The sequence below is a fragment of the Lepidochelys kempii genome, chromosome 19 (assembly GCF_965140265.1).
Source record: "Lepidochelys kempii isolate rLepKem1 chromosome 19, rLepKem1.hap2, whole genome shotgun sequence".
Taxonomy (NCBI): Eukaryota; Metazoa; Chordata; order Testudines; family Cheloniidae; genus Lepidochelys; species Lepidochelys kempii.
The window spans coordinates 7,426,226-7,443,410 of record NC_133274.1 but is presented as its reverse complement, the minus strand read 5'-3'; the positions used below and the strand labels follow the sequence as shown (position 1 = coordinate 7,443,410).

The 17,185-nt window shown below is 50.8% G+C and overlaps 1 protein-coding gene across 6 annotated transcripts in view; it reads right to left on the bottom strand.

Moving 5' to 3' along the window:
• The window catches only part of MACF1 (microtubule actin crosslinking factor 1), a 257,757-nt gene that overhangs the window by 152,608 nt on the left and 87,964 nt on the right, over nt 1-17,185 (bottom strand). For all 6 annotated transcript variants that reach the window (XM_073317698.1, XM_073317700.1, XM_073317701.1 and 3 more), the window contains 4 exons: nt 13,308-13,369; nt 10,039-10,128; nt 4,118-4,195; nt 1,598-1,690 (listed from right to left, as the gene is read on the bottom strand). In XM_073317698.1, the coding sequence (XP_073173799.1) occupies nt 1,598-1,690; nt 4,118-4,195; nt 10,039-10,128; nt 13,308-13,369 (323 nt within the window). The remainder of the gene's footprint in view (nt 1-1,597; nt 1,691-4,117; nt 4,196-10,038; nt 10,129-13,307; nt 13,370-17,185) is intronic.

Here is a 17,185-nt window from a genome sequence, read left to right as displayed (position 1 = left end):
TACCCCCCGCACCTCCATTCCTAAGATGTTCTTGTTAAACCCTGGATTTGTGCTGGAAATGGCCCACCTTGATAATCATACACATTGTAAGGAGAGTGATCACTTTACATAAGCTATTACCAGCAGGAGAGTGGGGTGGGGGAAGAGAAAACCTTTTGTAGTGATAAACACCCAATTTTTCATGGTTTGTGTGTATAAAAACATCTTCTGTATTTTCCACAGTATACATCCGATGAAGTGAGCTGTAGCTCACGAAAGCTTATGCTCAAATAAATTGGTTAGTCTCCAAGGTGCCACAAGTACTCCTTTTTTTTTTTTAAAGGAATATGTGTTTACCTCAATTTACATATAAGTAGTAAACAAGGTCCTTGAGACAGCAAAGGGGCAGGAACAGACCGAGCTGCATTTTAGCAAACAGCATCATGGAACCTCTTTCACTACCAAAAAGTCTCTCTCTTCACGGCTGGAATGAACTTTATCTAGGGGTTACCCTCAGGAAAATGCATTTTAAAGGGTGACTGGACTGTACAAGTGAGGGGCAAAAACACACCATGTTATCTCTCCCTATCCATCTCTCTCTTTCATCAAAGAAGACAAAAGAAACCAGCCCTTTGGGGGCAGATCCTGACTTGAGAATGTTCTCAGCAATGTTGCTGGGAACCTGTGGTAAGAATTTACTTTGTATCAAGTCTAGTTGGTTAAATTTAGTTACTGGGAAGTTTCTCTTAATTTCTCTTTTAACCATTTCGGACTTTAACGCCTTGAACTTGCAATCTCTTAAAATCTCTCTCCTTGTAATTAAATAAACATGTTTTATTCTTTAATCAAAACTAAGCCAGTGTTGTCTTTAAACTGAACTATGAGGGTAACTCCATTTATGGTAGCAGACTGTTGTACATTGACCGCTTGACCTCCAATATCTGGACTGTCCAGGAAAGGGCTGGACAATGCAGAACACATATTTTTGGGAGGAAATCTGGAACTGGGAGCATGTTGGGGTCACTGCAGGTGGTAACCAAGGCTGGTGGAAGTCAGAGTGTGACTGGAGTGTGCTGGCAGGGTGCAGCTATACACAGACAATCCGGGGGTGACCTGCATGCTGTTTGCAAAGGGCCCAGGTTGGGACTTAAAGCAGCAAAGCATTGCAAGGCACCCAAGGTTACAGGGCAAGTGGGGATCCAGCTCCTCACTGGTCTGGACTGCATCCCAGAATGTCATAATCACACACTCCCCAGACACCCTTCTCCAAATCTACTCTCCCCTTTCCCCTGCTCAATGCACTGAAGAGCCCTGGAGGGCTCAGCTTTCCAGCTCAGCTGAGCAATAGCAACTGCCAATAACCTTGGTGCCAATCAAAGGGCCACAGCACACATAATCCATCATTAGAGATTTAATTATATAAATGACCAGAGAAGGGAATTCTTATTCTCTCTGGCCTGGTCTCCATGACACTGTTATATATGCTAATCTTCCTGACCAACCTGTATGAAGGCATTACCATTAAATATACTCATGTTCTCCAGACAGATGCCAGAGCCCTTGGGACTCAACATGCCCCTTTTTCCGCTCTGTGCCCTTCAAAAAGTCACATCCCTACCTGAAAGTGGAGAATAATGGTCCATATGAGACCCAGGGTCAGCTTCGGGTTGCCATCTGTAATGTCATCATTGCGAATGTTCACCAGCTTCACCTGTGGGGAAGCACCAGGGACTGTCAAAACTTCAAATCAGATGCTTCAACAAAGACAGGAGGGACTTTTCTCTCCAACCACTCCACCACCACCCTGCCCTCCCCAAACCAGTCATGTGCACCTAGCAGGTGCAATCAATTGGCTAGAGAATGGGACAGGGTCTCAAGGCTCCAGCATTCTATTCCCAGCCCTGCCACTGACTCACTAGGTGATGAGGAGCAAAAAAATCAATCCTTGCCTTTTCTGCAAAAGAAGGATTGAAATAACCATTTTTCAATTCCCTAGTGCCTTCTGCTGAAGGGCCTTCACGTGTTTTACTAGCATTTCTTATTTCGGTTTCTACAAAGAGTGTCATGCCCCTACAGCCTCAGGCACTTGTGCATAATTTAAAATCTACAAAGCACATCACGTAGCTAGGAGAGCACACCCAAACCCAATCACCCCCACCTGCACCGCAAAAATCAATCAGCTCAGGAATTAAGCCTGAGATCACAGCACCCTCAAGAGGCAGGCAAGCACCTTTGATCCCCAGGTTCACAGCTGGGGAGACAGGGAGAGGGGAAGTGCCTTGTTCAAGGTCACATGGGAAGCTTGTAGCACAGCAGGGAATGAAACCCACTCTTGATACCCAACCTGTGGCTACACTGGGATTTTACTCGCCCATCTCACAGGAGCCAGTGTGCGTAGCTGAGATGCTCGGCATAAAAGATTGCCAGAAATACATGAAGTATCACCACCATCTTCAGAGCTACCAGCAAACAGAAACCGGGGTGTGCACCGGTAAGTCTGGATACTCCCGCTTACCTCTCAGCTCTCCACTCACAGCTTCCACTTGTTTCAGACTCCTCTCTGCCCTCCATTGTCTCAACGGCCCCTCCCCGCTACCATCTGGCTCCCAGAAGGAGGGGAGTCTCTGACGGGAGGGTGAGTGATGCTCCCCACTTCCAGGCACAGGATCTCAGCAGCAAGAGCCTGCGACACCGGCAGTTCTTCTCCGCCCACCCCCAAACTCTGCACCTTTGACGTTCCAGGGCATCACTAAGAGAGCATTCGGAGTAAGGCATGTCCCAGCATGCACTCTGCTGCGATGCCATAGCACTGCAGAGGAGCAATGGGGGGGAGGGGTGGGGGTGTGCATGTGTAGAGAGAAACATGCTCCTTAGAACCTCTGGCAAAACATTTCTGCATCTCTACCAAGAAGCTAGGGAGCCGCTAAGTTACGCGCCCTCCCTAGGGAAGGGCAGGTCTATTCAGTGCGCCTTCAGCTAGCCAGAGGAGTTAATCTCTGCTTCGGCACAACGGATACAATTCAGCATCGTCATTCATCATGAGTGTGTCATGACTGAAGACTGACAGAACAGGCAGGACAGAACTCCCCACCCCGTGAGCCGCAGGAACTGCTGGAAACATCCCTCTGCTTAGGGGCTGAGAGTTCTGGCTGGTTAGAAGGAGGGTCTATTACATCCACTTGAGGAAATCCCCGACAGAGACCAGACGGACCTCTTAGGAGCCCAGCACTTCCTGAATGCTGGGAAGGGGGAGAAACATAGGACCGAAAGGGACCTCCTGGGTCATCAGATCTAGCCCCTAGTAATCTCAGGCAACCCTGACATAAAACTCACCAAGCTCCATCTTCAAACTAGTTTGGTTGGCTCCCAATCCTCCCACTGGGAGGCTGTTCCAGAACCTCACTCCGGCAATGGCTAGAAACTGTCTTCTAACTTCTAGCCTAAACCTATTCATGGCCAGGTCACACACATCTGTTCCTGTGCCAACATTATCCTAAGGACACCAGAAGAGCTCCCAAGCATACACTGCACTCAGAGCTGACCAAGTCAGTTCCTGGGACACAGGAAGCCTGCGGGGCTCTAGGGGCTGTATCCATCTGAGACACTTGCAACGGCTTCCTGGAAAGAAAGAGTCCTAACTCCTCATTCTGACCTAGGGTGACCAGATTTAACGGAGAAAATATCGGGACACATGGGGGAAAACAACAACAACAGCAGCCAGAGTTGCCAAAGCAAAACAAAAAACAGACGCCAGAGTGGCCAAAGCCAGAATTTTGGGACAAATGGCGTCCCGACCATGCATCGGTCGAGACGCGGGGCAAAGACCTAAAAATTGGGACGTCTGGTCACCCTATTCTGACCACCACCACCCCCTCCCCCCAGGAGGCGTGGATAGCACTGAGGGCTCTCAGCGCCCACAAGGGAAGGTACTCTCTGCAGTACTGACATTGACGGGCATCTAGATGCCCTAGGGATGGGCCCAGCAGAAATAAACGGATAGTGCTTCGTTACGCCCCACTGGATGCCCATGGCACAAGCTGCAGCAGGAACCAGAGCACACCTCGCAGGTGTGCAGTGAGAACACTCCGAATACGTTCAAAACTGGAATGTGACCTGTGAGCATCAGACTGGCTCTTACCTGTCGCTGCTTCAGGAAGTCCAGAGCAATCTGCACATTCTGTAACCTGTGGAAACGCATCCTGCCCTTCTCACGTGGCTGCAAAACAGAGGCAGTGCGTCAGTCCAGCCATCCCATGGAGGCAGAACTAGGGCGTCTTTGCTACACATGCACAGACCCAGTCCCACCCCTTCCCCCAGGTGCACTTCCTAAGCCTCCTACTGGAAGTACTGGAACCCAGAGAGACCCTCCCTCTCGCGGAGGACTGGGGGAGCTCACTTCATTCCAACCACCAGCCTAATTATGTTCCCTCTAAGTCTGAGCAAAGACCACGACATTCAATACACTTGCTTGGCCTACCGCATTCAATGTGCCACCTAGGACGGCCATTTCCTCCTCTCTCAGCCCCAACCTAACAGCCAAGGCACAGACAGATGTGAGCAGGAGACAACAATTCGCTCCCAGAGTGCGTCGCCGTAACAGCAAAGCAAGGGCCGAAAGGAGGAAGATGCAGATCATAAAGATTTCTGGATATGGTGAACATACTCCACCAGCATGAGTCTGTCTTTCCTGCTAATACACTGCCGCGTTCTCTTGCCCCCTTCTGGCTGCTTAACACTGTCCTGTTCTATGCAGAGGAGTCTTTATTATCCCACAAATCCCCTACGCTGGGGCGTGGAGCTAGGAAAACCCTCCAATAACTATCTCCTGCTCCCAGCCCATCCATCGACCCATGATCCTGACCACAGACACCGACTTGTGACCTCAACATTTGCCCCTAGTTTCAGTATCACACTTTGTTCCCCGGCCTTTGCAGGCAACAAGCTAGTGCTGCCCACACACAGAGCTAAACCGGAGACAGCCACAGCCACTGAGGGCTCTTGCAGTCCAGCCAGCCCGCTCCACCACAGGGGTGTGCTTGGGTGTACACCCTATACTCACCTACCAGCACAACTGCTTGAACAGGGGAGAGGACAATTTGAGATAAAGTGAACCACCTTGCTCCCAACCTGCCTGCAGGTGGGGGAGTCCTGCCGGCCCAGGGGAGAGCAACAGCAGCCTTGTGATTTGCCAACCCTTGAAATGGTAGATGTGTCCTGCAATAGCTAATCGGCTATTAGGGCAGGGACTGCTCCGCTGGAGGAGAAAGCAGAGTCTCAGGACCAGCTGTGTCTGTTTCACTGCTACATGGACCCCAGTGTTTTCTGTCTCCAAGGGAGCTGACCAATCACAGTCAGGCTACTGACCAATGTACACAGCAGCATCCATGCTGGGCTACTGCTCTGAATCTCTCTCTAATGGACAAGGAGGGGCGGCTGCTCCAGTGAGAGCCTGTGATCCAACCAGGAGCAAACGGTCACGTTCAGTCACCAGCCCCACCCAGCTCCAACACCTACATTTAATCCGATTCATTTACAAATAGCAACTCTGTGCTGAACAAGGGCTTGGGGAAGAGGTAGGAGCTCTGCTGAAGGGCGGATCGTGGTGCAGAAGCTCAGAGCCAGCACACAAACCCAGCTCTGCAATGAATCAATAAGAAAGGAAAGGAGTTGGGGCTGGGAAAATCAAAAGAAGCAATGGCTTCTAAATACAAACGAGAGGAGTGAATTGTCTGAGGAATCAGGAGCAGCAAAGAGACTCTCTGGGTCAGCAAAGACAAAGGACGTTTCATTCTTTGTTTTAGGACGAAAGCCACAGGAAGGTCTCCCTATGCTCCAGCCCCTGGCAGAGAGGTGCAACAGGCGAGTCATTTCCTGTGCCACGCCACTGCGGCTGCCAGAGTGGCTCGGGAGGGGGAGCAGAGAAGAGAGCTGTAGAGAAGGAAGACACAGCCCAGATCGAGAGGGTTGGTAAGAAATGTGATCATTTCTACCAGCCAGAATGCTCTCGTTCTTACTTGGGGGAGGTGCAATCCCCTTTGGGTAATCCTTGGCTTGGGTAAGGTTGGGCCTGCCGGGAGCTGGGTCCGCTCCACATCAGAAACACTGAGAATATGTTGCTTAAAAACAGATCTGTTATCATGCAAGGTTAATCCTTGCTGTCTGACAGCAAAGCCACTGCACCCAGTACACATGGATGTGGTACACAAGGCAGAGCATCCCCATGCAGTGAGAACTGTTAGCAAACATCAGATGATTCATCCTAAAGGTTGTTTGCGCCGTGTGAGTGGAGAGAACACCATGTCCCATCCAAGAGCGTGCAGGACCCCAGCGGCTTTATCTGGGGATGCGTGAGAGCCAGGGGTTCATCTAGGAGCGTGCGCCCTTCCCATCCCCGTGAATAGACTGATTTCATGCTCTCACAGCAAGTGGGTCAGCATTCTCACACTGCAGACCACCAACACTGTAATGCACTCTCAGATAATCCAGTTAACTTTAACAAAGCACTGTCCAGAAGGAATATGGGATTAGCTGCCTTTTCATTTTCGCTTCTCACTCTCCACTTCCCAGGTACACACCCCACATATCACTCCTCTATTCTAACGTGCTTCCGGGAAATTTATTATCCGGGATCAAGAACCAGCTGCTAGTGGAAAGGAGCTATGGCAAATTCTCCATTAACCCACCTGAACCAGAGGGAGGGGAAGGCCAGAGGCCACTATGGTATGTCTACACAGCAACTAGACACCACGGCTCAGGCTCGTGGGGCTTGGGCTGGGGGCTCTTTCGTTGCTGTGTAGAGATCAGGGCTCAAACTGGAGCCCGGGCTCTAGGACCCTGAGAGGTTGGAGGGTCACAGAGCTTGAGCTCCAGCCCGAACCCAGAAGCCTACACAGCAATGAAACAGCCCCGAGTCAGCTGGCCTGTACAGGCCAGCCACGGGTTTTTCTTTGCTGTCTAGACGTACCCTGTGTGCCCTATGCAAAGCTTGGTTACATCTGGACTATCTGATGGCACTCCAGTGTCAGTCTGTATTACATTGCTCCCAGGAGGGAGTCAACCTACTGCATCACCATCCTCCTCCTCCTCCTGCTCTTCACTGCTCGTGCGACGCCAGGAGGGCGCTTTTGCCAGGCGGAGGGTCTTCTGGCCTGAAGGGTCCTTTTGCTAACAAACGTGGCACAGACAACACCAGTGGGATAGTCACAGAAAAACAGAAAGGAACTAAAAATGCAGCACATGGGAAAAGAAAAAGAAACACATTGCTCACCAGCCTCCCTCCCCTGAAAAGGAACATGAAGACTAGCTGGTTATCCTGGATCTTGCCTGCGTCTCCCCTGGGGACCCTACCGGGGCTTGATTCAGACACGAGAGGTAGACACAATGGCAAGAGCTAAAGTAGATTTTGAAAGAGCTGGGAACTCAGAGACAACTTGTTTTAGGTCAAATACTCGTTTCTGGGCTCAGCTGAGGAGTAACTGGATGAAATTTTATGGCCTGTATTATACAGAAGGTCAGCTTATACAGATGGTCATGTGTAATGGTCCCTTCTGGCCTTAAAGCCTATGAGACAGCGCCATCAATGTTTAGGGCAGAATAGTCTAAGATTTCCTCCTGTCTTAGCTGCAGCAAACGATACCGCAGTATCTATAACAGTCCAACCACTTCTGCCTACCTCCATGTGATTTTCAGTATAGGGTGCCTAAGCAGAGAGATTTCCCTAGGATAAAACTCAATCCGAAAATCAAAAATGTTGTGGAGAGGGACATGATAGGCCTGTGAAGCATCTAAATCCAACACCCACAAAGCGTAGCTTGGCATTTCAGGAGGGCAGCTGAATAACTTCACACATCATCTCACAGATCCTATTTTAGGGGTTACTAAAATAATTCCCTCCGAGCTGCGCTACTGCACCAAAAAAGTATCTTCCAAGAGCTAATTAGGCTTGTTGGCCTAAAAAAGGGGCAAATGATTCTACTCTCCCCAGATGCAAGGGAAGATGTTTGCATCCTGCAGAACTATCTACCTCTACAGATCCAGCTTGTAGAGTGGTTGCAAAGCACATGACAGGAAAGCCTAACATGCTACTGAAGAAAATAGATGGAAAAGCATGGACACCAGAAACCTGGTGTCTAAATTGAGAATGAACACAAGCAGGAAAATCCAAACTGGCAGCTAAATGGCTCAAGGCAAGTTTATCTGCAGCTGCACTGATGCACCTAGCCCCACTGATTTTCAACATTTAGGCAATTCTTGTAAGATTCTGAAAAGACCTATCTTTGGACGTGCCTGGAGCTGCACCCAGCTTTCATGCTAGAATGGTCATGTGAACGCCTCTGAAAAAGCATGGCTCACACAGATCTCATCTGCTGAATTAAGGGACTGTCTTTAAACACCATTCCAGCTAAAAAACATCTAGTATGGCCCTCTCCTGTGTCTACACCCCGCGGCAGCGAGTCTCTGAGCCCAGGTCAAGTGTCTTGAGCTCACTGCGCTCCTGCTGTAGGGCTAGAAACAGCAGTGTAAAGGTTTGGGCCAGGGCTGGCTCCAGGGCTTTGAAACCCGGCGAGGAGGTAGGGTGTCAGAGCTCAGGCTCCAGCCCCAGTGGGAATGTCTATTCTGCTATTTTTAGCGAGATCCCGAGTCAATTGCTCCAAAAATGTGTTCTGTCAAGGCACAGAATAACCACGTAAATCAGTTTTGCCCCATCCACACTAGCTGGACAAACCGTGTTAAAAACAGTTTCAGCTTGAACCACCATCATCTTTCGTTATTTAAATACACAGAGATGCAGTGCAGCAGTATTTAAGCACCGGTTTCAGAGTAGCAGCCGTGTTAGTCTGTATTCGCAAAAAGAAAAGGAGGACTTGTGGCACCTTAGAGACTAACCAATTTATTTGAGCATAAGCTTTCGTGAGCATAATAAGCATCCGATGAAGTGAGCTGTAGCTCACGAAAGCTTATGCTCAAATAAATTGGTTAGTCTCTAAGGTGCCACAAGTCCTCCTTTTCTATTTAAGCACCGTTTCCGAATATGTTTGGGAGTCCCAAGGAGGTTGGAGAAGCTGGTCAGATTGTCTCAGTTCTCCTCTTCAACTTATAGGGCAGGTCGACACAGCAAAAACAACAAGTGAATCTCCACGCCCAGGTCAACTGACTCGGGCTCTTGCTACAGGGCTTAAAGTAGCAGAACAGACACTCCCTCGAGAGCTGGAGCACGAGCCCCGAGACCCTACCTCCTCGCTAGATTTCAGAGCCCAGGCACCAGCCCCAGCCTACACTGCTGTCTCTAGCCCTACAGCACAAGCCCAGTGAGCTCCAGTCACTTGACCTGGGCTCAGAGACTCACCACTGCAGGTCTGGGTTTTTCTTTTTTTTCCCGCTGTGTCGATGTATCCACAGACAGAAAGGCTCATATTCATCCCTGCTCGTGCACCACTGAAGTCAATGGCCTTAATGCCAGGAATGATTTGGACACGACGAGTAAAGTTTTCAAAAACACCTACGCGGCGTAGGCACCTAAGCCTCACAGAAACTCAGTGAGATTTAGGCTGTTAAGCACCTAGGTCATTTCTGAAAATGGGACTCAGGTTCCTAAGCCATTTAGGCCCTTTTGAAAATGTTAACCAATGCCTGTAAAAGAGACAAACAAATATTTAGAGTGGTCTATTGTGAAAATCAGCAGGCAGCGCTGGAGGAGGGGAAGCTAAGCTAAGCTCCCCTCTTGGAGAGGGGAAAGTGACACTAAACCTGCCCTTTTGTCTTCACCCAGCATATTGAGTAGATAGTCCCAAACGCATATGAGCCTCACAAAGAGAGTGAATACACCTGTATCCTAGGCACCTTTAACCTAATCACATAGTTAGGTGTTATCCAGGAAACCAGCATGATGAAGATGTAAAAAAATAAATTTAACACAAAACCAACAAAGGCCTTGATGTGACAAGGAACGCTGGTCAGCCTAGCACAGCAGAAGGCAGCGAGGAGGAGAAGGCAGTACGTGGATCCAGTCTCTGGTGGTGAAAGCCACAGCAGGGTGGCTAAGCAAACTTGGAAACTCACCAGTTTCACTCCTGACAGAACCTCCAGCAGAGAGATCAGGTTATGCCCATCTCGCAGGTCTTCATACAGGTCATTGATGTGCTTGCGCACCTGCGGGGCAGAGAAGGAGGGTGCATTTTCAGGGATTTCATTCATTTAAAATGGTTATTCCAATATTCTCTCTATGGGAATCGGGCTCCAATTGCCAAAGGACCCCAGCAGAGGCAGTTACCGATTTCAGGCACAGAACAGATCACTATAAAGCCAGCATTACTCCATGCAATTCTAAAAGGTTCCCATGCAGCCACTTTGCTATAAAGCAAGGGGATGAGAGCAAATGGCAGCTGTGTACAGGATTGGGCCTTGTGTAATGGCAGCTTTCACATCAACAGCAGGAGTATCCTGTTAAAAAGACAGCAAAAGGAGCCAATTTTTCCTGTTTCTTCCAAGATAAGCCACTCTTCACAAAACTCATTGGCAACCCGGTCAGACCAAATCTTTACCTTTGCCACACACGGACTGAGACTCTGGGTTCAACTCCCAGCCCTGCCACTTATTTTCTTCATGACTTTGGACTAGTTACTTAGTCTCTTGCTGCTTCAGTTTCCCATCTATAAAACGGGGCTCATGAACCTTCCCTTCCCCCTCCCTTTGTCTTATCTGTTTACAATGTAAACTCTGAGGCAGGGATTTACACCACCACTTAGCACAAGGGGAGCCCAAATCTCAGTTGAGTCCCCATGTGCTACTGTCATTCTAATAGCAATAATAAATAATGCAGTGATTCTCTCACACAATTTTTTAAAACATTACCACACCAGCTTATATTATCCTCCAGGAATGTCACATGGCGTTTGCCTTCTGTTAAGGGCAGTCAGGTGTTTTTCCCTTTCTTTGCCGCGGGAGGGGATGTGTGAATAGGGTGATTGTCTCTCTCTAATTAATGTATAAGGCATTGGCTACATGTCAGTAGAGACTTGACTCCCACGCTGCCTTCTTTACCCATAAAGTTATTTTTTTGGCGGGGGGGGGGAGGCGTGCAGCTTAAAGATTAGTGCACAGACCTGCAGTTTCCCTGGCCTCACCGCAGTCCACAGCAGGCTGAAAAGTACAATGGCAACACCTTCAAAGTCCAAGCCAAAAACTTTCAGTTGATGGAAAACATTAATTAAAAAATACCTGGCAGTTAACCAAGACGACTGGGAGGCACCTCAAAATACTGCATTAACCCTGCTTAGCTATTCAAGATACAAACCTCCCATTGCAGACAACACGTGAGAGACCAGCCCCGCTGCACAGAATATAACAGATGGGCACCCCTGGATTCAAACCCAGCAATCTTTCGTGGCAGAACTGGCTGTGTTAAGCCATCTAGATCCTGGTCCTGATCCAGTTCACATGAATGTAAGTGTGTAGAAGTGTGTATCCCATCAGTGATGGACAAACAGGCAGAGCTGCCAGGAGCCTTCTGGAAGGCCACGGTCTCTGAACAGGTAATTTGATGCACAGTGAAGGCAGAGATCCCAGAAAGCAACTGAAGGTTTGCGTGTGGGCTCCAGGAACTTTAACCTGGAGTTCTGAGTGACTATTGCATCCATGGTGAATGGTAAATCAGGGGGCTCCAGTGACTTGGCACCAGTGGGTGGGAAAAGGTACCGGATTCTCCCCAGAAAGGATCTTCCAAGCCTCTTGAACGTTAAAAACAAAAATCATCAATCATGTGGCTGGCTCAGAATAAAATCGGACACAACAATGTTTAGTACAAACAGCTGGAGTTACTGACTTGGCCTGCTAATAGCTCTGATCTCAGCTGCAAGCCCCGTGCCCTGTGCACTGCTGCAGAGGTGCGCAGCTGGAAAACGGACAGAACTAAGGAAACAGGCTCTTCACTCTTTTTGGCGACAAACGTCTTTCTTTTAAAAGACGGAGACTAGTCACCGCTCTGTTCAGATTGGTACCGGACACCTTCCAACAGGCAGGACCCCAGTAAGTTTACAAAGCCATCGCTAACCAGTCAGGCAGCCTGCCCGGATACAGAACCCCTGAGCCCCTTCCCACTTCACTCATTTACACACACAGCCCACTGCAACTCCCTGGTTACCAAACCACCACTTAGAAACCAGCCTCCGCTTTTGCTGGTGCAACAAGCAGCGGGGTCTGAGAAACAGCAGTACGGCCCCAAGGACTGAAAAGATCCAGGAGTTGAGCACATCAACTTAGATCCTCAACTTTCATGGAGGGGTGACAGCGTCCCTGCCTCTGAAATCCTTCACTGTGTTGTGGGATCTCAGGCTCCCCAGCTCCTCCTGTGTCACCCCTCATTGGCATCTGATGGGGGTCTACAGAATTCTAATAGTACCCCTGCCACAGCAAACTCAACCAAGAGCCCAGCTGCCTCTAGAAAGCAGAACAATGGTGTAAGGCAGGAAAGGAGAGACAGATACTGAGGAGGGAAAGAGAGGGGAATGGTGGAAAGAGATCTGATGGGTAGAGACTTTGTCCCAAAGGCAGCTTTCTGTCACTTTTCTGCTAAGAAACAGAGACAGAGAAAGAGACTCTGCTCTGGATAAAAGCAGAGATCTGCCCGGCCTCCCAGCATTAACAATGACACGATGTATTCCGCTGGTTTCCCTCTTTCACAGCGTTTTGCCATCACAGAAGGATCTGACTGGCAGCACCAGCTTGCACTGGGCAGCAGCCACCAAAGACCGTCTCGTTCAAGCAAGACGGACGTCAAGCAAGGTGCTCAGGAGGGCTCCGGGCCCAAACACAGAAGAGCCGGTGTCTATGCTCTGGGAAGGAGCGGCCCCTCCCCTGAGAGGGAGAAGGGCAGGGTGTAAGTGGAACAACCAATACAGCTCTATGAATAAAGGGGAACAAGCGAGCTTGGGAGGGGAAGGGGGAACAGTCCCTCTCATCCCACCATGCATGGTAACTCCCAAAACACCCCCTCACCAAAGGATTTCAGGGAGACGTGGGGTACAGTTCTCTTTCGGGGCGTCATTGCCAAGATTTTTACATGCTCTTTGCTGGAGCAAACGATTTTTCGATTCAGAGGTTAATGACATGGTAGGGGAACGTTTGCCGAATGCTTTAGGACAGTCCCAAGAGGTCGCCGTAACATCCAGTTCTGCCCCGGGGGGTCAGATCAAGCGAACATTCCAGTGCCTCTAAACCCCTTCAGAACTCTTCTCCAAGGCCAAAGCAATGCCAGCTAGTGCCGGTCCAGAACAGGCAAGGCCAGACCGGAGCAAGTTAGGAAACTGTGCGAAGTAAGGCATGACTCTCACCTTCATCAGGTGCTTATTGACCCACTTGGTGAAAGTTTTCTTCTGGACTCGGTCCCGTTCATCTGTTAAGAGAACACACAGATGGGTCTCAGTTAGCATTGCTCAGGTGAAATCTCACCAACGGGCCACACACCCCTTCCCCATTCAGCCCAACTCTCCCACCTTTGGATCCCACCACACCCTGCTAACAGCCTCCTTCCATGTTCTGCTGGGACTACTCCAGGAACGCGCAGGACAGGGGTGCAAGTAAGCAGGTACAGTCAGGTACGCCGTACCATTAAAGTATTTATTACCGGTACGCCGTACTGGAAAGACACATGGTCAGACCTGCAGGGCTCTCCAGGGAACCACAGCGGCGAAAGGAGCAGAACGTAAGGCCGCCGCTCCCAGAAGCCAGCGCCTTACGTTCCTCCTCTCGCACAGCTGTACCGGTACCGTCACCCAGCACCGTCCTCTAGCGCGGCTGTACCACCCCCAGCCCAGCCCCCAGCCCTGTCCTCTGGCGCGACTGTACCGGTACCACCCCCAGCCCAGCCCCCAGCCCTGTCCTCTGGCGCGACTGTACCGGTACCACCCCCAGCCCAGCCCCCAGCCCTGTCCTCTGGCGCGGCTGTACCGGTACCGTCACCCAGCCCCCAGCCCTGTCCTCTGGCGCGGCTGTACCGGTACCGTCACCCAGCCCCCAGCCCTGTCCTCTGGCGCGGCTGTACCGGTACCGTCACCCAGCCCCCAGCCCTGTCCTCTGGCGCAGCTGTACCGGTACCGTCACCCAGCCCCCAGCCCTGTCCTCTGGCACGGCTGTACCGGTACCGTCACCCAGCCCTGTCCTCTGGTGGGGCTGTACCGGTACCGTCACCCAGCCCTGTCCTCTGGTGGGGCTGTACCGGTACCGCCACCCAGCCCTGTCCTCTGGTGGGGCTGTACCGGTACCGCCACCCAGCCCTGTCCTCTGGTGGGGCTGTACCGGTACCGCCACCCAGCCCCCAGCCCTGTCCTCTGGTGGGGCTGTACCGGTACCGCCGCCCAGCCCAGCCCTGTCCTCTGGCGCGGCTGTACCGTCCCCAGCCCAGCCCCCAGCTCTGTCCTCTGGCAGGGCTGTACAGACCCCAGACAGGAGACGCCACTACGTGGAAGGGCTGGGGGCAGGGCTGGGGGCAGAACAGCCGCGCCGGAGGAGCTGCTGGCGTGGGGCCACCTGGCGGCACCACATTCTGCTCCTTTTGCCGCTGCGGTTCCTGGGGGAGCCCTGGGGTTCAGAAATCCATGTCCAGCGCAGCAGGACAGAACACACACGCACACACACACCCCCCCGGTAATGTGGGATGGGGAGAGCGCGGGGGCCTCAGGCTGGGGGCAGGGAGAAGTCACATGGAAGGGTCACCTGGGGAGGTCACTTGCCCCCCTTTAGCTGGTGCCCCCCTTTGTGTCCCTCCCGTGGGTCACCTATGTGTACCGGTAAGAATTAAAATCTCCTTGCACCACTGCGGCTGGAAATCGGAGGCCTTGGGAGCACATCTACCCCACATCAGAACGGAGGCTACTTCGTCCCGGGTTAGCCATGGACAGCGCAGCACGGAAGCCTAAGTGTGCCTACAGAGGCACACGAAATGATCGACAAAGTCACGTTCCCTCTATCCCACATGTCAACGTCAGTTCTCTCCTCCTCCCAGCTCTGCTTACAACTGAACAGCCACACGGAGAAAAATGCTCCTAAAACACTCACCCTGGTGAAATTAAATGTCCAGGTCATTTTAAAAGTTTCAGACGGGCAAAAACAAGTTTGATTTGAACAGGTGATGTCCAAGTTGCTACAATGGGAATAACCACTAAGTACTTCTCCTTCCCCAGAGACAGGGCCTCTTACCAGCACAGTGCGGGTATAAGGCTCTTCCGAAAGGGCCTATAAAGAATTTCTAGCCCCTAACTGGGAAATTCCTTTAAGGAACCCATCTACAGTACCTGCTCGGTCACTTACACTGAGGTTCCCTAAGCAAACATGACAGTAGAAGAGGATGAGAAGCTATAGGAATAAGACTCTCCCTTAATAATCCAACAGATTGTCACTAGCTACAGCCACATGGCAATGGAGAAACACACAGGCTGCACCAGAGGAAGAGGAGAACCTGTCATGGCCCAGGCCTGTGGAATGACATACCAGCATAGCACAGAGAAACCAGTAGGAGACTGTGAGACTACCAGACCCAGAAATCTCATTGTCGTTCGTGTAACATGCTGCACCCACGAGGCATCCCCAGCCCTCACCCCACACATTAGTGAGGGGATACTGGGGTTCATTAGGAAAGGGAAGAGAGGCTTCTTCCAATACTGAGTCCCTGGACCCCCTTGCCAGTAGAGGTACAGCCTCTCCCCAACTCTCCAGAGAGGGTGAGTTTTCATGGGCTTGTGTTATGCAGGAGATCAGACTACATAATCACTGTGTATGGTCCCTTCTGGCTTTAGGATCTGAACCTATGTTCAAAAGACACAGAGATCTGTTCAAAGGCCCTGCTTGGGTCTGCCAATATATGCAATTAGCAGCTTATTCTTTCATTGTATTTTTGGTTCATTGGCTTTTAAAGATTGAATGCTTATTTCAGTCGCTGAGCTCAGCCGGGGACACCCTGGCTAGGTCCCTGAGAGCTTTAATGTCCCAACAGTTTAGCAGGAGCAACTGGCTCATCCCCACACACACCCAACGGTTCACTTCTCAATGCAGTTCCTTGTAGCTGGACATCCGACGGGTCCGTCCCACCAAAAGGGCCACAGCACTAATGAGATCTGAGACCTTAAAGACTTCTGTAAAGAAACCTCTGACAGGTTTCCTGGTTTTGAGGCCCAGGTGCTCAACAGGGGAACTAAATGCTCTTCCCACGGAGGAAATTGGGGCTAGATCAAACTTCAAATGGAAACATGGGAGGGAGACGTCTGGCAGGGTTTGTTCTGCCAGTTCTCAGTTAAAAGATACATTAAACGAAGGGGAGAACAATCAAGGAGATAGACGCCGGCAAAAGCACAAGGGTAAGAACTGGCCAGCAGGACCCACCCTTTACTACTTCAGGTAGGAGAAGAATAAACAGACATTGGACGTTATTTGGAAAACTCTTGTGAGCAGTATCTGGCAATTACACTGACGAGAAAACGAGATCTACCAGGTATATATTTCTTTCTGAGCCCTCCCCGCCCCCCGCAACATGCTATAAAAACTCCACAGCCCACCTGTGCCACGACTGTTTTTCTGCATATAAAAGCCAGGGCCAGCATTAGGTGGTAGCAAGCAGGGCAACTGACCCAGGGCGCTACACCACAGGGGGCCCCGCTAAGCTAAATTGCTCAGGCTTTGGCTTCAGCCTTGGGCGGCAGGGCCCAGGGATTCAGCTCTGCATGGCGGGGCTTTGGCTTTCTGCCCTGGGCCCCAGTAAATTTAATGTTGGCCTGCTTGGCGGCCCCCCTAAAACCTGCTCGTGGCTCCCCAGGGGGCCCTGGACCCCTGGTTGAGAACTACAGCTCTAGACAAAACACTCTCCTCCCTTCCCCTCTCTTTATCACACCTGTAAAGAAGAAAGGGATCAGGGTAAATCCCCTCAGCAGCTCTGCCAGCTCCTGCCTCAAATGGGATTTTCTGGTTTTACCAGTTTAATCTGGAGAGAAAACTGGCGCCTCCGTACTGGACCAGGGCAGGCAGCACCTAGAGGGTGCTTACTTCACAGTCTCTGCAGCATGCAACATTCGTAAGTGGTGGCTTCCCTGTGTTCGGCTTTACTGAAACACCACGAACAAGCAGCAATAATGATTCGTAGCATTTTTCATCCGTAGAGCTCAAAGAGCTTTAACAAAGGTCAGTAGTATTAGCCCCATTCTACAAATGGGGAAACTGGGGC